Source organism: Gracilinanus agilis, chromosome 3 (assembly GCF_016433145.1).
Source record: "Gracilinanus agilis isolate LMUSP501 chromosome 3, AgileGrace, whole genome shotgun sequence".
Classification (NCBI taxonomy): Eukaryota; Metazoa; Chordata; class Mammalia; order Didelphimorphia; family Didelphidae; genus Gracilinanus; species Gracilinanus agilis.
The window spans coordinates 157,726,056-157,750,752 of NC_058132.1; the positions used below are offsets into that span (position 1 = coordinate 157,726,056).

At 38.3% G+C, this 24,697-nt stretch overlaps 1 protein-coding gene and 1 pseudogene across 1 annotated transcript; one reads left to right on the forward strand and one right to left on the reverse strand.

Moving 5' to 3' along the window:
- Positions 1–879: 879 nt before the first annotated feature.
- TMEM45B (transmembrane protein 45B) lies at positions 880–7,919 on the reverse strand. Its single transcript, XM_044666167.1, has 5 exons — positions 7,742–7,919; positions 5,158–5,370; positions 2,616–2,800; positions 1,939–2,084; positions 880–1,470 (listed from the first exon to the last, which is right to left on the reverse strand). Exons 1-5 carry the CDS (start codon positions 7,917–7,919, stop codon positions 1,356–1,358), a joined length of 837 nt encoding a protein of 278 aa, XP_044522102.1. The 3' UTR covers positions 880–1,355.
- A 12,467-nt stretch (positions 7,920–20,386) lies between these two features.
- On the forward strand, positions 20,387–21,598 carry LOC123238911 (annotated as a pseudogene).
- The last annotated feature ends 3,099 nt before the right edge of the window (positions 21,599–24,697 follow it).

The following is a 24,697-nucleotide window of genomic DNA, read 5'->3' on the forward strand; positions in this document are numbered from 1 at the left end:
CCACCAAAGTGATTTTCCTAACATACAAATCTCCAGTGGCTCCTTCTCACTTCTAGGGAGTGTATGGAGTGTCCAGGGAGGGCCTGTGCTTCTGGTGTGAGGGCTTGCCAAGACCTTTTTAGGGCTGTCTATCCACCGTTGTCCACCTTTCTCCTGACTCTCACCTGTGACTCCAAGAAGCTGGAGTATGTGTGGTGGCCACACTCTGGTAAAACTGTCATGCCTGGGATGCTCTTCCTCCTTTTTTCCACCTCCTGGCTTCCCTGGCATCCTTCAAGTATCAATTTAAACCCCATATTCTACAGAAAACCTTTCCCAAACCCTTTTAAATCTCTTGCCTTCTCTCTTTTAATTATTTTCTATCTATTTGATATATAGCTTGTTTGTACATATTTGCTGTTATTTGCCCCATTAGATTGTAAATTTCCTGAGGGGCAAGGCCTTTTTTTTTCTTCTTACCCTATCCACTTAGTATAGAACCTGGAACATGGCAGGTGCTTAATAAATGCTTACTGACAATCTTTTTTTTTTTTTTTTTAAATAAAACCCTTACCTTCTGTCTTGGAGTCAATACTGTGTATTAGCTCCATGGCAGAAGAGTGGTAAGGGCTAGGCAATGGGGGTTAAGTGACTTGCCCAGGGTCACACAGCTGGGAAGTGTCTGAGGCCAGATTTGAACCTAGGACCTCCCGTCTCTAGGCCTGGTTCTCAATCCACTGAGCTACCCAGCTGCCCCCCTTACTGACTTTAATCTTAATCTTTAATGTTTTTTTGAGTGCCCATGTCTAATAATTTCTCTTCCCAAACAGCATAGTTTTGCTCATTATGGAAATAATTTCTTTAACCTTTGAGTACAAATGATACCACACAGAGACTTGGTTTGTAGTAATTAAAAAAACCCAAACAATTCATTAAAATACATACAGAAGGCACCTAACCTGGTCCTGAATCATTGGAAATAAGAATACATATTAAGCCGCCAAATTTTCCATCCCTGAATTTGAATACAATTTCTAATTTCCTACTAGACAAAGTAGCCCCAACCCCAACAATTCAGTGAGGTAGAGGGATTCAGTGTAGTGGAAGGGAGTAATCATTTCTGGACAGTGTCTCAGATCACAAACAAATGCTAGTGTTCTTTAAGAAGACAGAAATAAGGTCAATACATTCAACTATCAAAAGCCACCATTCTCCTTTTAAAGTCCACAACTTTGTAAAGCACAAGAACGAGGGCTGTAGGTTCCCTGAGAGTTGCACAGTTACTACATCACTGAGGATGGGCTCATGGAGGGAGGGTATTGTGAACGTGGGCTCCAGCTGCTTGAGCTCACAATGGTTCTCCCAAGCCTTGAGTCTCAGTCCTCTTCTGTGTCATGCAGAAGGGCTTGTTGAGAGTTGTAACTGGACGGCAGCTTTTGAATCCCAATGTTTTCTTCACCTTGTTGGGATCTCTTCATCCGACTTATTAGGCTATAAGAGAAGATTCATGGGAAATATTAAACCAACCAGAGAAATGCACCCTGGCTCCCATACCAGAGGAAAGGGTGGGAATAGGGGAAGGAATAAGTACTTATTAAGCATCTGTTGTGCCTAACCCTGTGCTAAGCACTTTACAAATATCCCATTTGATAAGAGGCCTTGACAAAACTAGATAGTGAAACAACAAGAAATAGAACATCCACAACCACTTCTTTCTATATTTCTAGGGATTCTGAGTCTAGAGGAGGATTTTGCGTGTATCTACTACTATCTGAAGAGAAGAGAAGCCAGATAAAAACCTCAAACATAGGGGCAATATTTATGATGGGGGCAGGGTCATAAGAAACACGAATGTTTCCATCTAATAGGGCTCTATGGCTGAAGGACAAGGCTGGGGTAGGGGTTAGGCCTACCAATATGGTGCCCGGAGGGGTTCAGGATGTGTTGTTTCATACATACCCATACGTCAGAGAGAAGTTGATGGCTACGATAACCATGGAAGCCATGTAGTGCCAGCAGAAACACATGGTAATAAACATGATATTACTGTGAGATGTTTCGTCCCATGTAGGACCTCCAAAAGGTGGGTAGAGCACAAACCCAATCTGGGAAAATCACAGGGAGAAAGCCTTCATCACCAACTCACCTTGGGAACCTCTTGGGTCTTTGCCCCGGTGTACAAGGGTCATTCTTCCCAGACCAACCACTTCTTCATTCTGACATTGTTTTTAGCCAAGACTTATTTAAGAGGAAATTCCAGGGTCACTTTCTTGGGCTGAATAACTAGTTATATGCAGTAAGCAGAAAAGACAGGTATGATTGTAGTCTCCATGGGGAAGGTAAACATGACTGGGAAGCCCTGTGGCTTTCCCAGGCTCTCACTCGGCAGTACAGTGGTGAACTCTTCATGAGTAGGATTGGAGTAGACACAGGCGTAGGGCTAGGAAGAAGGGAGGCTGCCTCTTCCAATCTACAGTCTCCAGTTTGCTGGTACTGCTGAACCTTTGCTGATAGGTCTGAGATATAACCCCCTCAGCCCTCTTCTCCCATGCCTGTCCTTGACTTCCTTACTTACCAGGGGTCCTCATTCTCTTGTTCTGCCACAAACCTGAGAAGCAATCGCCTTGTGGACTTACCTGCCAGAACCAGGAGCCATGGGTAATAATGAGGCTAGTTCGGAAGAGCTCCAGAACAATGTTGTCCCTGAGAAACACTTCTAGGAAAGTGGAAATGGCCCCTCCAAACAATGGATATAACAGGAAAAGGTGGATATGTTGGTCCAGTGGTGGCCGATTATGGACATGATAATAGAAGAGAATACCTGATAGACCAAAGCACGATCACCATTGAGTTTTTCATTCAAACCTTTACTCGAGCTGTTCCCCAATACCAGAATGCCCTTCCTACTCTGCTCTGCTTTAAGCACCCACTCTTCCTCCTCTCTCCTCCCCGTCCCAAGCCTGGCTTTCCCTACATTCAATCTTCTATTCTAACCATACTTCCTTCACTTCTGGAGCACTTTGATGCTCCATTTTAGTTAACCATTTTGGTTAGTATTTCCTTGCTTTGTGGGTTTTTATTAGGTCATTTCATGTGTTTGTGTTTTCCAAATAGATTATATATAAACTCCACAAGGGCTTCAAGGGCCATTTCTTCTTTCTTTGTGCCTATTTACAAGGGTTCATATAAGGTTCTGCACACACTGCCACACTAAGCAGGACATTCATATTTTTGAGAGATTCATGGGCAGCATCAAAGTCAGAGTCTCAGATTTGTGTATTTTTTTTATCTTTGTGGTGGCAAAGAATGAGAAATTCAGGGAATGCTCATTAACTAGGAATGATTAAGCAAATTGTGGTATATGCTTGTGATGAAATATTACTGTACAGTAAAAAGCAATGAGCAGACTAATTTTTAAAAAACTTGGAAATGACTACATGGGATAATGAACAGTGAAATGAGAACATTACACACAGCTTCAGAATTAATGCTAGAAAAATAGATTGTGAATGTTACTTTCAGAGAGGAGGCTGAAAGGTGAAAACATGAAAGAATTTGTATGAACATAATGGTTTCCCAGATGATAACTTCTGTGATGTGGGGAGGGCTGGGAGGGATTGGGACATTTGTGGATGGGATTTATTATGTAGATATGAAGAAAAGTAAGTTAAATATATGAGATTTGTGATTTCATTTATGTACAATTTTCTTTTTCTTTGTATGTAGAAATGTTTGTTTTTTTTTAAAATTGGGAATTAAAAACAACAAAATAAAACTCTTACCTTCCATCTTAGAATCAATACTAAGTATCAGTTCCAAGGCAGAAGAGCAATGAGGGCTATGAAATTGGGGTTAAGTGACTTGCCCAGAGTCACACAGTTTAGGAAATGTTTGAGATGAGATTTGAACCCAGGATCTCCTGCTCCAGGTCTGACTCTTTATCCACGGAGCCACTTAACTGCTCCTCCAGTGAGCCACCCAGCTGTCTCCCTCACTCATAGCTGTCCCCGATAGCCACATCTGTCTAATGTCAGAATGAGGGCAAGGACTCAAGGCTCCTCTTGTCTGATTAAGACACGTTCTTCTCTCTGCCTTGGTCAAAAGGAGGAGGAGCAGGGTTTCATTGAAAGTTGGATGACTTCTAGGAAGATGGAGACTTGAAAGGTTGTGAGAACCTAGCTATTCAGTATCTCCTTCAAAACTAGGAAAAGCTTACAGGTCATCCTCAAGAAAAATTTCCCTTTGCAAAAGAGAACTACGGATAGGGCTTCTCTTCCCCAGTGAGTAATCAGCTTTGCTTGGTGACCTTTGAAAGGATCTAAACTTATTGTCCTTTTCTTCTAAAATTGGGGTGGCATGAAAGGAAATTTCTGATGGCTCAAGTCCCTAGGATTTTTCCAGTCAGTTTTTTGAAGTTCAGCCTACTTGCTTAGACCCTTTGTGGGTCCTGGAAATGGGGTTTTCTAAAGAAATATTTTTTGTGTGGTACACTAGGGGGTGCAAGAGATTGAGTGCTGGGCCTGAAGTTAGGAAGCCTCATCGTCCTGAGTTGAAATCTGGTTTCAGACGCTTACTAGCTATGTGACCCTTGGCAAATCACTTAACCTTGTCTTCCTTGATTCCTCACCTATAAAAAGAGCCGGAGAAGGAAATGGAAAACTACTCCAGTATCTCTGCCAAGAACACTCCAAATGGGGTCACAGAAAATTGGACACAACTGAACAACAAATATACCTAGAGTCAGGAAGACCTGAGACATTTTCTGTGTGAACCTGGCTGGGCAAGTCACTTAACCCTTTTTGCCTCTGCTTCTTCATGTGTAAAATAAGCCAGAGAAGGAGTTATAAACCTCTTTAGTATCTTTGCCAAGAAAATCTCAAATGAGATCACAAAGATCTGAAACAACTGAAGTGACTGAACAACAACAATTTTGTGAGTGAGCCATGTGGTCTGGATCTCTTTCAAAACTAGGGGGAAAATATGGTCTCGCTGCCAGTAGGCAGTCCCCAAGAAGACATCTCCCTTTGCCACAGAGAATTATGGAGAGATAGGGCTGCTCTTCCCCAGTGAGTAATCAATCTTGCTTGGCGACCTTTGAAATGATCTGAACTTTGTCCTTTTGGAGACCCAAGTGGATAAGAATCATTTGTTCTTTCCCTTCCCTCTCCTCCCACTTGCCTTCAGTGATGATAGACAAAGTCATCACTAGCCGGTCCAGCCCCAGAGGGATGACAGGGATGAGATAGGAGAGTATGTCCATGACAGCAGAGAACCCGTACATTAAATACATGGTGGTATGCTGCCAGTTCATCAGTTTTATCCAGTCTTGGTCATTGTACAGGTGCAGTTTGGGCCCATCCCCATCTGGAGTAAACTGCTCAGCAAAGATCCCTGGTAGGAAACAAGGAAAGAAATGAAGACTGGAGGAGCGACCCTCTTGCTAGGGGATGAGGAGAAGGGAGCAGAATGACCCGTGACTGACCACTGCAATAGCTTCCTAATGGTTATTCCTGTATCCAGTCCTTTTTAGTCTATCCTTCATGCTATTTAGTAACTTTTCCATTGAAGCACTTTGGCCATGGTCTACCTCTGCTCAAAAAACTGCCTTCATCCTCTTCTCATTACATACCAAATTAAGTATAAAGTCATGATTTAGGCTTTCATGACCCTCTTGGAAAACTTGAATGAGCCCAGCCTACCTTTATAAGCATCATCTCACATTGTTTCCCCTAATATTTTCTACTTTCTAGCTAAAGTAAATGAATCATCATCTCCTGCTCTTGTCCCTTCCTTTCGTTTCACTCACTCAATTTATGCTGTTTCTGGTGCCTTGAATGGATCCCCCCACTTCTGTCTGCCCAAATCCTTCCCTTCCTTGAAGGTCCTGCAGTTACCTCAGCCTTTCCAGGAAGCCTTCCCTGCCTCTTCTCAAATTGCCCTTAGTTCTTTGTTTGAATCTGTCCTTTTGCATGCATCACATCCTGTCTATGATAGAATTATTTACGCATGTATCATATTCTTCCTCTCCTCCCATCACAGTCTGTGTTCTTTGAAGGCAAGAACTAGGCCTTGTTGAAGTTTACATCAGTTGCCAAGTCTTGTCTCACATGTGTCCCTTTTCTCCACTCCCACCTCATTTAGGTCCTCCTTGTTCCTTACTTGGATGATGGCAACAACCTACAAAATGAACTCCTGGCTCTCTTCTCTCTAACCCTTCTACCAAAAAACTGCTAAAATCAACTTCCTGAGCATCAATCTGACCATGTTATTTCCTTCCTCAGTAACTTCAATGCCTCCCTATTGTTTCTAGAAAGAAGGTATGAACTGCTCAGCTTTGTATTTAAAGCCCTTCATAACCTGGCTCCTGCCTCACTTTCCTGACTTTATTGGTAGATTTATACAATCATATATACAAGCATTCCAAAAGTCTTAGTTTAAAGCTTCAAACTGCTCTAAGACTTTTGGAACACCTGATAGATCATAGATTTAGAATAAGGAGTCTCATTTTATAAATAAGGAAACTGAGGCCCAGGGACATTAAGTAAAATTTCTAAGGTCATATAATAGTAAGTGGCACGGTTGGAGTTGGAACTCAGGTTTCATATTCTTCCCTTTCATAAACTCACTATGTAACCTCCCAACCTTCATACTAGATTGCCCCCTACCCCATCTCAGATGTACCCTGCTCTCACCTCCACCTCTCAGAACTGCTAGCTTTTTTGAAGTTCAGCTCATAGACCATCTCACTTTTTAGATCCCTCCAGTTATCAGAGCTTTCTTCCTTTTCCTCCAATTATTATTTATCATCCATGTGTTCTACCTCCTTAATAGGATGTAAGCATCCCAACTACAAACATTGCTTTTTGTTCTGACTTGCTGCCTCTGGCATATAGCACACGCTAATAAGTCGTTCATAAACGCTTTGTTGGAATGGATTGAATTGTTGCCATTGAGGTTCTTCCCAAGATGATGGAGGAGATGAATAGTATAACACCTGAACAGGCCTGATGCTCTTTGGAAAAATAAGCTTTCATATGTAGCTCTTTAACAGATCCCATAGAATCCTTCTACTGATTGTTCTCTCATTACCTGCCTGCCCTCCTGCCTCTCTTGCCTGGGACGTGAGAACTGCTTAATGATATGGATGTTAGCCACTTGAGGTCTAAATCTTTTCTAGTGTATGTTACTTGACTTATTGATGGTGGAGATTCTCTTAACTGATACATGCTGGCATTTTATCTGAGTTATAGCCCTAAAAGAGTTGTCTGAGTTGCTTGTGCAGAGTCATCCAGCCAGTAAAAATCAGAAATGGAACTTGAACTTTGGATGTTCTATCTCAAATTCTGGCTTCCTAAGTTTTGCCACAATGCCTCTTCATGTATTATGCCCTTTGTCCTAAAATTATAATAATTACAGGAGTCTACATATGCTAGGTGGAGTAAAGAGCAAAGTAGAATCCCTAGCAAGTCCTACCAACCTGAAAAGACTTATATTATGAACTGAATTAAATAAAATTAACAAGTATTTAAGTACCTGATATGTGACAGGCACTGTGTTTAGGTGCTATATATCATATATGTATCACTGACTAACTGGAAATTCCTTTTTTCAGTGTTTCTTTTAATGGAAGAACATCTACTTCCTAGCCCCTTAGGGAAAGTGTGTGTGTGTGTGTGTGTGTGTGTGTGTGTGTGTGTGTGAACAGAAGGTCCTGGATATGATAAGGAAAATCCCAAGGGCTAAGGACCTAGCCTCCCCTTACCAACTATGGAAAAGAAGAGCCTGATCCCCGCTTCGATGATCTCGATCTTCTGATAGAAGTTCCTCTTTCTGCTTTTCCCTTTTTGATTTAGGTATCTGAATGAGTATTTCAAGGACCACCATATTCCAACAAGCAAGAAGAAACTCCCCGGGAGGGCATGGCCCTTGAAATTGGCCATTATGGTGTCAAGGGACCTAAAAGATGAAGAGGAAGTTGTTAGTTAACTGAATGAGGGCCAAATTTGAGGTTCATTTTGATGGTAAGCAGAGAGCAATGAACAAAGAAATGGATGGTTCCAAACTCAAGCTCACTTAGGAATGATGAACCCAATTATGCTAAAAAGGGCCATTCTAAAGATTTGGCCAGTTTGGTATAGTCATGAGTGAAATACAGTAAAGAGCATTCAATTATTGTTTTTGAATAAACAAGAGAAATAGTAATAAGCATGATGTCTTTAAAATTGGAGTAAATATTTATGAGTCTTTAATTTTAAGCCTTTGAAAAATGTTTTTAAACTTAAATAGTGGCACAGTGAATTTTTCAGCTCATTTTACAGATGAGGAAACTGTGTGTGACTTTCCTAGGGTTACATAACTAGTGTCTGGGGTTTGAATTTGACCTCAGGTCTTCCTGATTTCATGCCTAGTGTTCTCTCCACTGCTCCACTCAGCTGCCCTCCAGCATTTTGGGCCCTCCAAAATCTGGCCTCTACTTATCTTTAGCTCTATTTCATGCTACTTTTCTTCTTGCTGTGCCCTCATTATATATCCTGCCTTCTCTAAGCCTGGTTCATTGGCACAGATTAACCCTTCTGTATGTCTCAAATGTATTTCCACCTTATTTTTCATGTTGTGTTTTGCCAAGTTTCAGTTCTGGTACCACCTTCTCCATTACACCTTCCCTGATGCCTTTAGTAAAAGGCCATTCCTTCCGCAGATTTCCTATAAGGCTTTGTCTGGACCTTCCCTTTGCCTTTCTTACATTTTGTGTTGTATAATAAATAAGGTTGAGTGTAGTTTGTTAACATTTTCTTACTTTATTCTTACCTGGACCTCCTCTTGCCTTCCTGTAGATTGTAAACTCCTGCATGGCAGGAATTCTGTTGATTTTCATTTCCTACTATCTAGCACAGTGGATGAAACATAGTTGTTACTTAAATATTCATTGGTCTGGATCCTACAGGCAGCTTGGTTCTTGTTTTTCTGTGTCCAAACACAATTTAGCTGCTGCTATTGCTCTTGAGAGGGGTCATTCAAGAAAGCAGTAGGAAGAAAGGCAGAACCAAAATAGAGGAGAAAATGCAGAGACCTGCCTGAGCTCTCCCTTCCAAACAACCTTAAAATAACACCTCAAAATGAATTCTGGAGCAGCAAAAGACACAAATGGATGAAGTGAAACAATTTTCTATCCCAAGATCACTTAGAAAGTCAGGAGGAAAGGTCTGTCACATTGGTGTAAGAATGGAGTGTAGTCCAGCATAGGCAATACCCAAGAAAGACAGCAGCAGGCTGTATCCCAGTAAGCCAATGTAAGTCTTGGGACCATTTGAATTGGCAGCAGGAACTTTGAGAACTCTCACAGCCCACAGACAGTAAAGAGGTTGGACAACCAGTCAAAAGAAGATTACAAAGTCCCTTTGCAGGAAATGGGTGCAGAACTCTGTTGCATTGCTCATACATGGATCTGAGTCAGCATCCTCGGTTGTAGTTCCAGGATGAAGGGGAGTACTAGCACACTAAGCTGATGGCTACTGGGAGCAGGGACCTTGGTCATACTTCCAAGGTAGAAATGAGTGTTCATGGTAGCTCACAGACCAGAGCACTACCAGGAGAGTAGTAAATGTACCTCTCCTTAAATCATGCTATCTTGGAATAACTGAAAACTTGCAGACCCCAAGAACTAGCTCTGAATGTAGTGCATGAAAAACCTGAAGATTGGAGCAATACCTCCCCACACCCCCTCACCCACACTCCTGGGAGCAGAGCCCATTTTTTTAAACCCTTACCTTCCTTCCTGGAGTCAATACTGTGTATTGGCTCCAAGGCAGAAGAGTGGTAAAGGTAGGCAATGGGGGTCAAGTGACCTGCCCAGGGTCACACAGCTAGGAAGTGTCTGAGGTCAGATTTGAACCTAGGACCTCCTATGTCTAGGCCTGGTTCTCAATACACTGAGCTACCCAGCTGCCTCCTAGCAGAGCCCATTTTAACATAATGTTTAAAGTCAATAAATAGACAAAATGAGCAAACAGCAACAAAAAGAACTTGACCATATAACGTTACTATGATGACAGGAAAGATCAAAATACAAATTCAGAAGAATATAACAAAATAAAAAATGTTATATCCAAAGTCTTAAAGAAAAATACAAATTGATCTCAGGCCCCAAAAGAATTCCTGGGAAGAGCTCAAAAAGGGCTTAACAACCAAAGATGTAGAGAAAAAATTAGGAAAAGAAATTAGAATGATGCAAGAATATAATGAAAAAGGAGTCAATAGTATGGTAAAGGAAGCACAAAAAATATTGAAGAAAACACCTGAAAGAATAGAATAGGCAATATAGTAGAAGAGGCACAAAAATCCATGAAAGAAAAAACTTTTTAGAAAGCAGAATTGGCTACCTGGAAAAAGATGTACCAAAATTCATTGAAGAAAACAACTATTTAAAAAGTAGAATTGTCCAAATGGAAAAAGAAGGTTCAAAATGTCACTGAAGAAAATAATTTCTTAAATAGAATTGGGCAAGTAGAAACTAACAATTCCATGAGACATCAAGAAACAATAAAACAAAAACAAAGGAATGAAAAAAGAAGAAAATGTGAAATATCTCACTGGAAAAACAATGACCTGGAAAATAGATTGAGGGGAAATAATTTAAGATTTATTGAACTACCTGAAAGCCATGATTAAAAAAGGAACCTAGATGTCATCTTTCAAGAAACTGTCAAGAAAAGTGTTCTGATATTCTAGAACTAGAGAGTAAAATAGAAATTCCACTGATCATTTCCTGAAAGAGATCCTAAAACGATAAAAGATTATGAACTGGCAGATTTCAGAAGAAGTAATCAAAATTATCTATAGTCATATTAAAAATGCTCTAAATCACTATTTATTAGAGAGATTCAAATTTAAAAAATTCTGAGGTACCACTCCACCCCTATCCGATTACTAGTATGACAGAAAAGGAAAACGAGAAATTCTGGAGAGGAGGTGGCAAAATTGATACACTATTGGAGTTGCAAACAATTCTGGATATCAATTTGGAACTATCACCAAAGGGATATAAAGCTGTACAAACCCTTTGACCCAGCAATACTACTACTAGGTTTGTATCTCAAAGGGATAAAAAACCAAAAGGAAAAGAACCTATCTGTATAAAAAATATTTATAGCGACTCTTTTCATAGTGGCAAAGAATTGGAAACTGAGGAGATGTCCATTAATTGGGGAATGGCTGAATAAGTTGTAGTATGTGGTATTATGATTGTAATGGAATACTATTGTACTAGAAAAAATGAGTTCAGGATGAGTTCAGAAAACCTGGGAAGGCTTACATGAACTGATGCAAAGTGAGATGAGCGGAATCAGGAAGACATTGTACTCAATAACAGCAATATTGTATGATGACCTAAATCTCAAGAGAACAGAGAAAAGGGGAAAAATATATATATGTATGTACATATATATTTTTATGGTGGCAAAAAACTAGAAACTAAGAGGACCCATCAATTGGTGAATAGCTGAACAAATTATGTTGTATGGATGTAATAAAATAATACTGTGCTATAAGAAATTATGAAGACATAATTAGTAAAACTTGAGAATACAGGCATGAATGTATACATAGTGAAGTAAATAGAACAAGGAGAATAATTTTTACAAGAATAACATTGTAAAAACAAACAACTCTGAAAAGCCTTAAAGACCTACCCCTCACACAAAATTAAATACTGGTAGCAGAGGCAGAAGTTAGAGTAAACAGAAGACACAAAATACTATAAAGAAATATTATGGATGGATACAGAGGCACCCAAGAGACCCAGAAGAACATAACTATACAACAATTATAAATAGAGTTTAGGAGAAAAAAATGACTTGGCCACAAGAACTACAAGAATACCTGGAAGAAATAAAGCAAGAGATTAAAACAAGAAATTATAGTAGAAAGAATTGGAAGGACAATAAAGAACTTAAAACAAAAGGTGGAAAACTTTGCCAAAGTATCAAAATTGCTGAAAATTAAAATAAACCAAAGAGAAGTCAGTGACTCCATGTGACAAATACAGAAACAAAAAAAAATTTTTTTAAAGATTGGTAAAATAGAAGAAAACCTAAAACATCTATTTTACCAAAACTGACTGACCTATAAAATAGACCAAGGAAAAATGATTTCAGAATGATCAGACTCCCTAAAAACCATAATGGGGAAAAGGCTAGCCACTATATTTTCAGAAATCATAATGAAAATTTCCTAGCTCTCTTAGAACTTGAAGGCAAAGTGAAAATTAGAAAGAATTTAGCAATCATCTCTTAAAAGAACCTAGGTTAAAGAAAAAATACTGAAGCAGTTAGAGGGGAAGAGTTAAGGTAACAAGGAGCCATAGTCAGGATCACAGATGATTTGGCAGTTATCACTATAAAGAAAAGAAAATCTTGGAATACAGTACAATGAATGGCAAAAAATAAGACTTACAAATTATTGACAGTTATTTTGTCCAACTGTATGCTAACAAATCAGATAATCTAAGTGAAATAGATACTTACGAAAATATAAACTGCTTAGATTAATTTTTAAAAGAGGAAATACAATACTTAACCCCATCAAAGAAAAAGAAATTGAACAAGCCACCAAAGAACTCCATGAGAAAAAGGCCCCAGTACAGATGGATTCACAAATTAATTTTATCAAACAATCAAAGAACAACTAACTCTAATACAACATAAACTATTTAGAAAAATATGGGAAGAGGGAATCTTTCCAAACTCTTTTTATGACACAAATATGGCATTGCTATCTAAACCAATAAGAGTTAAAAAAGAGAAAGAAAAGTATAGGCTAATGTTCCTAATGAGCATTGATTAAAACATAAAATAAAATACTAATGAGATCAAACATTTTATCACAAGAATCATATATCATGACCAGGTGAGTTTTATGCCAGGAATGTAAGGATGGTTTAATATTAGGAAAACTATCAGTATAATTGGCTATATCAACAATGAAACTAACAGAAATCATAGGATGTATTACCCTAGATACAGAAAAAGCATTTGACAAAATATAACACCCATTCCTTATAAAAATCTAAGAAAACACTGAAACAAAGGGAATCTTCCTTAAAGTGATAAATGACATTATCTAAAACCATCAGCAAGCATTATCTATAATGGGATAAACTAAGACCCTTCTTGGTAAGATCATGGGTGAGTAAAGCAAGGATGCCCATTATCGCCACATCATCATATTACTTAATATTATTTTAGAAATGCTCACTATAGCAAGAAGAGTAGAAAAAGAAATTGAAGGAATTAGAAAAGGCAATTAAGAAACAAAGTTATTATTCTTTGCAAATGATATGATGGTATACCTAGAAAACCCTAGAAAATCAACCAAAAAACTAATGGAAATAATTAACAAGTTCAGCAAAGTTGCAGGATACAAAATAAACCCACATAAATCATCAATATTTCTATTTACCACCAAGTCCAACAAGAGATAAAAAAGGAAATTCCATGCAAAATAACTCTAGATAATATAAAATACCTGGGAGTATATCTACCAAAACAAATTCAGAAACTATATGAACATAATTACAAAACACTCTTTACACAAATAAAATCAGACCTAAACAACTGACAAAACATTAATTCTTCATGGATAGGCTAAGCCAAAATAGTAAAAATGACAATCCTATCTAAAACCTATTTAGTGCCACATGTTATAAAAGAAGGGAGTAATCTGGATACTACCACTATTAGGCTGGTTACTAGTTGTAGTAATCTGAGATATTAATCTGAGGAAGCTTTGGTTTGGTTCCCTGATGGCTGGTGCAGGGACACCCGAGTCCTGCCATCCAGCTGGATGGTATAATAACTGCCCTTCTTTATAACAGTGCCCAGGCAGGATCCCTAAAGGTCAATAGATGGGTAACCCTTTCAGGTCCCACCTGGGGTTGATCGATTATTGGTATTGGGCTCTATCAGCCTTGGATAACATTCATCTGACTGTTTTGCTCCCTCTGCAGAGTGGTGATGGAATAACTACTCCAGGAAGGTACTTAATAACTTTTATCTATGTTGTTTAACAAGGAAAAGGAATGATCAGGAAAGGGTTGGGGAATAGGAGACCCTATCACTAAATCTATGACAATAATCCCTCAGGACTGTAGGCTGTTCAGTAATGCTGGGCTTGTTCTTCACTTCCTCTGGCTCAGCCTGGCCACAGCCAAACCAGAGTAAGCAAAAGGTTTGGATGACACAAACTTTGATGATTTCTCTCAGCTTTTTACTGATCGTTGTTTGCCAGTTCTACAGCCTTCAGGAAATACCACCCTTTACCACCCTCTTCTTCTCCTACACACTTCCCGGACCCCCCCCCCCCCCCAACCCCAGGATACCTAAATATCTAGAGATGGTTTAGGTGCTTAAATATCTAGAGCAGGGGTTGGCAACCTTTTTGGCCGTGAGAGCCATAAATGCCACAGTTTTTAAAATGTAATTTCGTGAGAGCCTTACAGTGCTCACAGTGTGCGCTCCTGTAACGGAGCCTGAAAAAAAATTGACTTTATGGCTCCTGCAGAAAGAGCCATATCTGGCCCTCAAAAGAGCAAGACATGGCTCCAGAACCATATGTTGCCGACCCCTGATCTAGGGATTCAGAGAGAATCAGAGGATCCACTGTCTGACCCACAGGCCAATCAATGTTCAAGATCAAATGTCCAAGGCAAGAGTTTAGGCAAGGCTCAGCCAAAGCAAAGCCAAGGTCCCAAAAGACAAGGAGTCCAAGGGGTCCCTGTCAAGGGCTCCCAGGGTATTTATATCCTTTCTGGCCAACTGCCTTTCCTCCTGTCCTCATGGCCTCTGGGAACATTCCACTCTCCAACTGTCTTCACCCATCAATCAAGGTAAGACTCTCAACTCCCAGAGTTTGAATATGACACACACCAATTAAACTACCCCAAAATTATCTACTAGAACTAGAAAACATAACAACAAAATTTATCCGTAAGAACAAAAGGTCAAGAATATCAAGGGAATTAATGGGGTGGGGGGTGGGGAACATGGAAGAAGGAAGCCTGGCTGTACCAGATTTCAAACTATTTTCACAGAATATCAATTATCAAAACAATCTGCTACTGGCTAAGAAATAGAGTCGTGGATCAATGGAATAGATTGGGCAATCAGCACATGGAAGTCAATATCCATAGCAACTTAGTGTTTGATAACAAAGATCCAAGCATTTGGGGAAATAAGTCATTATTTGACAAAAACTGCTGGAAAAACTAGAAAGCAATATGGCAGAGACTAGGCATGGACCGACATCTCACACCACACACCAAGATAAAGTCAAAAATAGATACTAAATCTAGAAATAAGGGGTGGCACCATAAACAAATTAGGGGAACATGGAAAAGTTTACTTGTCAAACTTTTGGATAAGGGAAGACTTGATGACTAAATAATACATAGAGATCATTATAAAAAAATGAAATAGATAATTTTGGTTACATTAAATTAAAAAGCTTTTGTACAAATAAAACCGATGCAACCAAGATTAGAACGAAGGGAAACAACAAATTTGGATAAAAAAATTTTATAGCAAGTATCTCTGACAATCTGAAAATCAAAAAGAGATTAAAAAAATTAAAAGCAAAAAGTCCCATTAACTTGATAAATGTTAATTTCTTTTTTTAATGGTGTATATATAAAATGGACTTACTATTTTTTATACTGTTATGTGGAGATGTAAAGCATGGAATCCCTGCAAAGATACAGGGACAGGCTCACCCAGAATTCCAGGGGACCCTCCCTGGAGAACTTTGGGTGAGGGGGCAGTTGAGAAGGGTTTGAGGCAGTTAATTTGTGGAGGTTGAAGTGAGCAGACACCCTGCTTACTACTCCAGACTTTGGGGTTCACCTGAGGTGGCCATTGTAGCATAAGCCAGTGGTTTCTACTTATAGGGTTAGCCTGCTTGTTAATATTATTCTTCATCAATATCAATATATAATTACCTAGTGATTTAGTGATTAGATATATAAATTAACTAACAAGTTCAGTTAGGTGCCTTCACTCCTCCAGTGAGGGGGGAAAGGCAGCTTCAATCTTAATAGTTCAGGATCACCTTTCCTTATTCAAATACCTTCATTAACCTCTCTAGGTTTCCTTGTTATTTCCTAATATAACCTTTACCTTCAAATCTGTGCCTGGAAAATTATTTGGGAGATACTCACAACTCAGTCTGGACATCTAATTTGAATCCTGTCTGCTGCCAGTTTAAGAAGATCATCTCAGTCCACAACAGTTATAGCTAGCTTCTACTTACTCATCTAACTGACCTGTGAGGAATATAAATTAAAGAAAAGGAACATCATTGGGGTTTCAGCCATAACAGAAACTTACCAGGATCTGATCCTGTCTTCATACCCAACTGAAACAGCAACTGTTAGAGGGGGAGGGGTTTGAGATCCAGGAGTGTTTAGCCCCCTCCTTTCCTCACTGAAGCCTGTCAATCTGTGGCTCTTGACTTGAAGCTCTATTTGGCCCAGACATATTTATCTGCTTCTCCAAATTATCTGTTATTATCATCATAACAATAACTTTTAATATGAGACAACTAAGTCTTAGTTAAATAGTAAGCTATTAGGCATAGCTTCTGGATAAAATATCATATCTAACTTCTTTTTGCTTTCACATACTTTCCATTCTGTCCAATGATTATTGATTTGCCAAAAATAGTTTAACAGTCAGGTAGAGATGAGAAAAAGAGACTTGAGAAACTTTTTATTTCTGTTAGAAGAGGGAAAACAAGTAAATTATTCTTTTAGTTCTCTTTACTTGCAAGATCTTTAAACTCAAAAAAAAGCAGTTTGTTTCTCAAAGTACATGGCATCTTAAAAAAAATCTCAGTAGTGCATATGTGCACTCAAACAAAAACATTCAACTTTACTTCATTCAGAAGAAGGAGAAACTATAAAAGCATTAAAAAAAAGATGGACAGAAGAGAACAAAAGGGAACTAAGAGGAAATCAGATAGGTAGGACAATTTTGAAACTAATTTGTGATATTTATTACATACTTTAAGAAAACAAACTATAAGTGATAGATGGAAATTTTTCAAATACATAGATTATACTAAGCTAGAAGGAATAACAGAATCAAAGTCATCTCAAACCCATTTCTCATCTAAGCTTTCTTTTTCTTGTCAAAGGCACCACCATTTTCCTAATCAGATAGCTTTGTAACCTTTATATTATTCTTCCTTTCCCTCTCTCCACCCATATAATCACTTGCCAAATCTTGCTGCTTCTATTTTATATCTTTTGTGATTCTTATCCCTTCTTTCTACTTATACAACCACTATCTTAGTTCAGACCTTCTTTACCACATCTTAGGCAAACTCCCACAGTTTTTAATTGATCTCTTTCCCTCAAATCTCTCTCTACTGGGGTCTACCTTGCACATAGTAGCCAAAGTGTTTTTTAAGCACATTATCTGACTATGTCACTCCCTTACTCAATAAGTTCCAGTGGCTCTAAAATGAATTATGAACTCTTCTTTCTGACTTTTAAAACCCTTTACAACCTGTTCCCAACCTTTGTTTCCAACTTCATTGGATATAGCTCTCTGTCCCACATTCTGTAACCTAGCCAAACTGGCCTACGCTTTCTTTTCAAACATGAGGTGGCATCTTCAATTTCCATGTTATTTTCTTCAGCCAGCATTCATGCCTGGAATGTACTCCCTCCATACCTCTCCTTGACAGAATCCCTTCCTTCCTTCTTTTCTTCCTTCCTTCCCTCCCACCATCTTTCCTTCCCTCTCTCCTTCTTTTCTTCCTTTTCTTTCCTTCCTTCCTTCCTTCCTTCCTTCCTTCCTTCCTTCCTTCCTTCCTTCCTTCCTTCCTTCCTTTCCTTCCTTCCTAAGCACTACTACCTTCTATAGGAAACCTTTCTTAACCCCTCCTAACACCTAATGCTGTACATTCACAAGTACACAATATATAATTATTTACATTTGTTTTGTATTCATTCTCTACATATTTGTGTGTATGTGTGTGTGTGTCTGCATAACAATATACCCTCTAGAATGTGAGCTTGTCGATAGTATAGATTGTTTTATTTTATATTTAAGAATTTGTATTTCTATTACCTGGAACAGTATTTGGTACATAGAAGATGCTTAACTTAGAAATCAAACTATATGCACATCTGCTGAATAAACTAGGGATATTTAGCCTGGATAAGCAAAGAACTAGGCATATATTAATTAAAAACATCTGAAGAACTATCATGCGAGACAGACAAGATTTATTCTTCATAGTTTGGGAGAGGAAAATTGAAGATCAGTGAGTAAAATTTATGGGTAGGCAAAGATCAATTTAATATAAGGAAAACTTTTATAACAATTAGCACTATCTGAAAATGTTAATAGACTATCTCTTGAGGGAGTGAGTTTCTTATCACTAGAGTTCAAGAGAGTGAGGGACAGGGGATAATGACCATTGGTGATATTGTTATCAGCAAGGAAGTTGGATTACATTACCTCTGAGATCTCTTTAAAGTTTGAGATTTTAGGATTCTGAAAAGTGCTCAAAATCTTTCTGGAACAGCCTAACCCTGCAGCTAACCTAAGTAAAAGGTCTCCTAATCCTAATTATCAATAAGAATTCTGGAATCTTATCAACAATCATTGCATTTTCAGAACTGAACATCAATTAGTCCAATCTCATTTTGTAAGTAATCAAAAAAAAAGCATTTATTAATTACCTACAATACATGAAGCAATTTTCTAGGCACTGAGGGATAAAAATATAAAAATGATATATCTTTGCTCTTGATGTGCTTACAGTCTATCCAAGGGGCTTATAGTCCAATCTCATTTATCTTACAATTATACCCTGGAATAGAAATTATACTAGTAACTGACATTTATATAACTCTTCCATGAGGACATTGTTTTGTGGAAGCCTCACAACAATCCTGTTAAAGTAGGTATTATGGGTCTCCATTTTAAATATGAGGAAACTGAGTCTCAGGGAGGTTGTGACATACCCATGGTCATATAGCTAGTAATTTCTACATAGAGTATTTGAACCTAGATCTCTATTGGGAAGAAAGACCCCTATCCCCTTATACTTGATTGGATTTTAATGATAATGATAAGTTTAAAACCTAATCAATATTGTGATTTTAAAGTGATTAGTATAATTCCATTATAATCTTAATTGTAATTAGTAGAATCTATGATTTTATAAGGATCTCTAACTAAAGCATAAAACTGCTTCTAAGGGGATTTCCAACCCTTTCCTAAATCATATTTCCCTTCTTTCATGAGATGCTGACCATATGAGTTTCAGGTCCTGGAATGCTGCATCATGTCCTAATATGGTCCTATTTTGAAATAACCGTCCTCCCAACAGATCAGATGAGCCCTGAGATAATGGTCATCAGTATTTCTTTTCTTTTTCTTAAACCCTTACCTTCTTGGAGTCAATACTGTGTATTGGTTCCAAGGCAGAAGAGTGGTAAGGGTAGGCAATGGGGGTCAAGTGACTTGCCCAAGGTCACACATCAGTATTTCTTAATAAGGGTAATGTCTTGTGATTTGACTTTAAGACTAATATGGGTTTTCCTAAATGAACTAACCAATCAGCTTTGTAGTTGGGTAATAGTTTCTAAAAAAGTTGTGTCTCGTGGTAGAAATCATAATCCTTGTTTAGAAATATTCACTTTGTTATTGTCTTGGTATAAAAACCAGGTCTCTGCTGCCGAGCATTTATCAACTGATGGTTTCTAACTCTTTAATTGGCATGCAGTGTCGGGGTTTATATGGAGGACTTGGTCCTCTTCCAATAAACTCTAAAATTTTACCTTGACTTGGAGATTTGGCTTTTGACTTTATTTATCTAAATTGTTTAAGTTGGGGTATTGGTTAAATTTCCGCGACCTCTCCCCTACTCCAAATGTGGAGATTTTTCTTTCTGTCAAGCTTCTTCTAGTCTTTGCTTCAAAAGCATACTCGGCCTCAGCACAACCAAAGCTTCAGGACCAGATCGAGAATCTCTAGACCAAACAATCATATGAGGAAGTCATATGAGTTTTCTTGGCACTGATTCAATACCAGACTGTTCAAGAGCCCACAAGATGGCAGAGAAAATCAGGAAGCAGCTTTTAGGGTGGATCAAAGAGAGAAACACTAAATATGTGTTTATTAAATTGAACTGAAGTGAATCAAAGATGTGGAGAGGAAGAAAGAGGGTCATATCAAAGAGGAAGACATTTCAGGGCAGCAGAACAGAACTGATATGGATCCAGGGGGAACAGAAGACCATGAATAGGAACCTTCTGTTGTGAAAAAATGCAGGAAGTTAACATGATTTAAAGTAGATGAGGAGAGCAGATCTGCATCAGGGCTGATGTGGAGCAGAACTTTTGAAGAATCCAAAGAAAAAAATGTCAAGACGAAGTAGCCATTTGCAAGCTAAACAGCAGCCCCAGACTAGTCGAACAGATTCTCCCCAGGAAACCCAATTCCTTCAAGCCAAAAAAAGGAAAATGACTCAGGATGTAAAGAAAAGAAAAGAGGAGACTGGAGCCAAGAGACAGCAATATGAAATTAGGAATTGTTGACCACCTGTGTTATCTGGGAGTATCACTCCTTGCATTATTATTGAAACCCCACACAAAGAAACTGTCACCAGTGACTTCTCCAGGTTTACTAACTACAGGTTTAAAAACCTTTTTATAAATCCTTCACCTCTGCCTGACCTAAGTTGGGGATGTTCTAAGGATGTCTGGTTTAATATGTTAAAAAAGGAGACCAAATATGTTCATGATAAACATTTTGAAATGCTACTTTCTGACTTAGAACCACAGATGAGATCAATACTTCTAGACTGGCTTTTAGAGGTATGTGAAGTACAGGGAAACGTTTTATCTTGCTCAAGATTTTTTTTTGATAGACTTATGTTGACACAAAAGGATATAAACAAAAATATGCTTCGGCCCTCATTATTCATTGCTGCAAAACTTGAGGAAATCTATGCTCCTAAATTACAAGAATTTGCTTATGTTACTGATGGTGCTTGCAGTGAAGATGATATCTTAGGGATGGAACTCATTATATTAAAGGCTTTAAAGTGGGAGCTCTGTCCAGTAACAGTTATTGCCTGGTTGAATGTCTTTTTCCAAGCTGATGCTCTAAAAGATGTTCCTAAAGTACTCCTACCTCAGTATTCCCAGGAAAAGTTTGTTCAGATAGCCCAGTTCCTGGATCTGTATATTCTTTCTATTGACTCATTAGAATTCCAGTATAGAATACTGGCAGTAGCTGCTTTATGCCATTTTACCTCCATTGAAGTTGTTAAGAAAGCATCAGGTTTAGACTGGGACAATATTTCAGAATGTGTAGACAGACTACCTTTTGCCAGAGTAGTGAAGGGTGGACTTCCGGTGAAACTGAAGATTTTTAAGATTTCTGTAGAAGACAGACATAATATCCGGACACACACAAATTATTTGGCTATGCTGGAGGAAGTCAATTATGTGTCAGCTTTCACAAAGGTGGGACAGTTGTCACCAGTGTGCAATGGAGGCATCATGACACCACCAAAGAGCACAGAAAAATCCCCCGGAAAACACTAAAGGCAAAGTTGAACTGAGAGCTTGCTGAGTGGATTTGTTCTGACTTGGCAGTAGAATATTATATTCCTTTTGGAGTACTAAAAAAGCAAAAACAACTTTAGTAATCATCCTAACCAATTCAGAAATTACACTACCATGAACGAGTTAAAAGCCTCTACCCATTCAGAATGGGGTAACCATAGTTCAGATCTTAGCTGTCAAAAAAAAACAATAGCTGAACTAGTTTACAAATAATAGTATTTCATTCCCAGGGTGAATACAGATCTAGGAACTCTGTAGTCAGTCTAATTTTTACCTTAGCTACATTTTTGGGACTCATGCAACAAAGTTCATTCTGATCAATTAGGAATGTTACTGTTTGAGATGTTTTGGACTAGATGAGTGCCACTTTAAATTGTACTCTGGAAGTTCAAGAACTCATTTGATTGGTGCTATTCAGTTAATTCTTGAAAAAATTCTCGACTGCTTACAGAGGTTTAAGTTATAGAATAAGATGATGACATTTTCATTACAGCGGCCATAGCATTCTGCTCCAAAATACATGAACTTTTGTGAATTTCAGTATAATCTTTGGGTAAGAACAAAGAAGATAAAACAAGGAAAAGGTTGGCTTTTCTAAACTCCAGATTCAGCAAAATAGCTATGCACATCTTAATCAGAGCTTTGTTTAATATATGGGTTGTTTTAATATAAAACCGTTGTATATTATCACAATGATTTTAGTAGGGAAAATTTTTATATGAAAAATAGCTTTATGAAAATATCAAAGAAAATATCCCCTTTAAGGTACTTTTTAAAAACTGTAGAGGCTAAAGTCATTTATGTTCAGAAAATTTAGGGTTCCTCTCAAAAATTACATTATGAAAAAAAGGACAATATGAGATGATTTAAAGTAGAAAAGACTAAAGCAGAATAAAGATGTATATACAGTGGCTTCTAGAAAACTTACTGGAAAAATAATGTAAGAACTCAAAGTGGGAGCACTCAAGAACTTGGTGTAAAAAGAAAAACTTCTATGTAAATATTTTAGCTCAGCAGCTAAGCAACTGGACTTTATCAGAAAAAAATTACACTATATTATTTCTGCTACTTGACCTGTGAAATCTTTTCTTCTTTTGAAGAAACTGCACTAAGTTAGTTTATTTTCCCTAAAATGTTTCAGTGCACTGCTTGCGGAAAACACCACAACTTATTTGTACATGTATAAATGTAATATTTTAATACTGTTTATTTTAAACTTTGTTTAAAAAAATAAAGTTAATCATACTTTTTGAAAAAAATAATAAAATGGATGAGAAGATGGTAAAGAAAATTGGTAATTTTAGAGGCACACAAACAGAAGATACAAGCCAAGAAGTCGAGGTGCTACTAAGGAGATTATTGCTATTTTGCACAGGCTAGTGTTATCTCAGAGATCACAGCCCATGTGAGCCTTTCTGACATTCAGGCTGGCATGCCCTGTGTGGCAGGTACACTTGGGAAGGGGGGGTGGGAGAGCATGGGCTTACTCAGTAGGGGCTAAGTTCTTCACAATAATCTCCCTTTTGGTGCTAGCCTTACACATGGTACAGCAGCACAATTAGACCTATAGTAGAGGCCCTCTCTCCTCAACTGCAGCTTCCCATCTCTTGCCTATAAATGCGAGAGCTGGCTTAGGTATCAGTTCTTTGTGCACACAATCCCCATGAGGACACAGAAGAGAAAACCCATAAAGAGATACTTTAGCCAATGAAAGTTCTGTAACTTTCTGTAGCCTAAAACATGTCTGTAGCCCATAGGCTTTGGCAGTTGATCTGTGTTTAAAGAGCCAGGCACACTTTCACTCTCTTGTTATCAAAGTTTTCTTTCATAAGGAATTAGACTCTTGATGAGAAATGCGACTAGAGATCAAATAAGGGCATCCGCACAAACACTGAGGGGCTATGACTTTTGTTGATCACCTTTTGTTTCAAGGAGGAACAATGACATCACAGGGTGATGTCTTGGCTCAATCGTGAATTTGGATTTAAGGCAAATTTGCACAAAGTCATCAATCTCACTCTTTCTTCCAGCCATTGAAGTCCCATGGCAAGAAAAGTCGGGACAACTGGTGATGGACCAGGATGCATTAGATGATCTTGACGGCTTCCAGGCTCTAAGCACTTCCTCTCAGTACTTCCTTCAAGCTATCTTCATGACCATTGGAACAAACTGCTCTGACCCTCCGATTTTACCAAAGGAAGTCTTCATGTACTTAGAGGAGACAGACACCCTAACTCACCAATGGGTTTGAGGCCTGTTGATTTCTCTCAATCTGATTTAGCCCATCTTTTGAGATGGTTTTACCAGGGTGTGGTACCTATGCAAACTATAGCTTCTTGGAGCCACCAGTGAGTGTTACAAAATAACGTTTTCTTCAGTGTCATAAAGATTGAACAAACTTAGATAAACAGTCACAACCTCACATATCTCTTAAGGAGACAAACCATGTTAAATAGGCTCTGTAGGTAAACTAAGTCAGGTTGCAGGGGTCACCATGTACTAATTTGAGAGGGCAGATTTACATAACACCCAGGTCACCAAGAAAACTCAGAAAACAAAACACCATGAAATAAAAGGTCAAATTATGAATATCAGTATTAAATGACATCATGTTGCCTTGCAACCTGGTAACTCATTTGTAATGTTCATTCAATCAGCACATTTTATCTTGAGTCCCAGAGAAGCTGTGTAGTCATCTGGTCCTATCTCACCTTGGACATTATAGAGCAGACCTCATCCTTAGGGCAGCTCTGAAGGAGGCTTATCCTAACAGATCTGCTTCTCTAGTTCCAAGACACTTGTGGAGATTGGTAGGTAATTCTGCTAAATTCTGTTAATGATAAGACTTCGTATAATTCAATAAACCATAAGAAAAACTAATCAGATTGACTTTCCAGTAATTAGTTGTTCTTGTGGTAAGAACGAAAACTGTATGAATCTAACCCTATTAATAAAAGAACTATAAGAACAATTGGGAACTCATAAGTCATTTGAAAATTCAGACATTTTCAGTTTTTACACACCATTTATTCTATTTTTACCCAGACTCTGTATCTGTTATGATCAATGTCATCCCCA

What these genes read in the sequence shown, in the direction of transcription:
- TMEM45B (XM_044666167.1), bottom strand. Translation starts at nt 7,919, where the DNA reads ATGGCCAATTTCAAGGGCCATGCCCTCCCGGGGAGTTTCTTCTTGCTT. An exon ending in ATGGCTCCTGGTTCTGGCAG is followed by an intron (nt 2,085 to 2,615) that starts GTAAGTCCACAA and finishes TGATTTTCCCAG; the next exon opens with ATTGGGTTTGTGCTCTACCC. An exon ending in AACTTCTCTCTGACGTATGG is followed by an intron (nt 1,471 to 1,938) that starts GTATGTATGAAA and finishes CTTCTCTTATAG; the next exon opens with CCTAATAAGTCGGATGAAGA.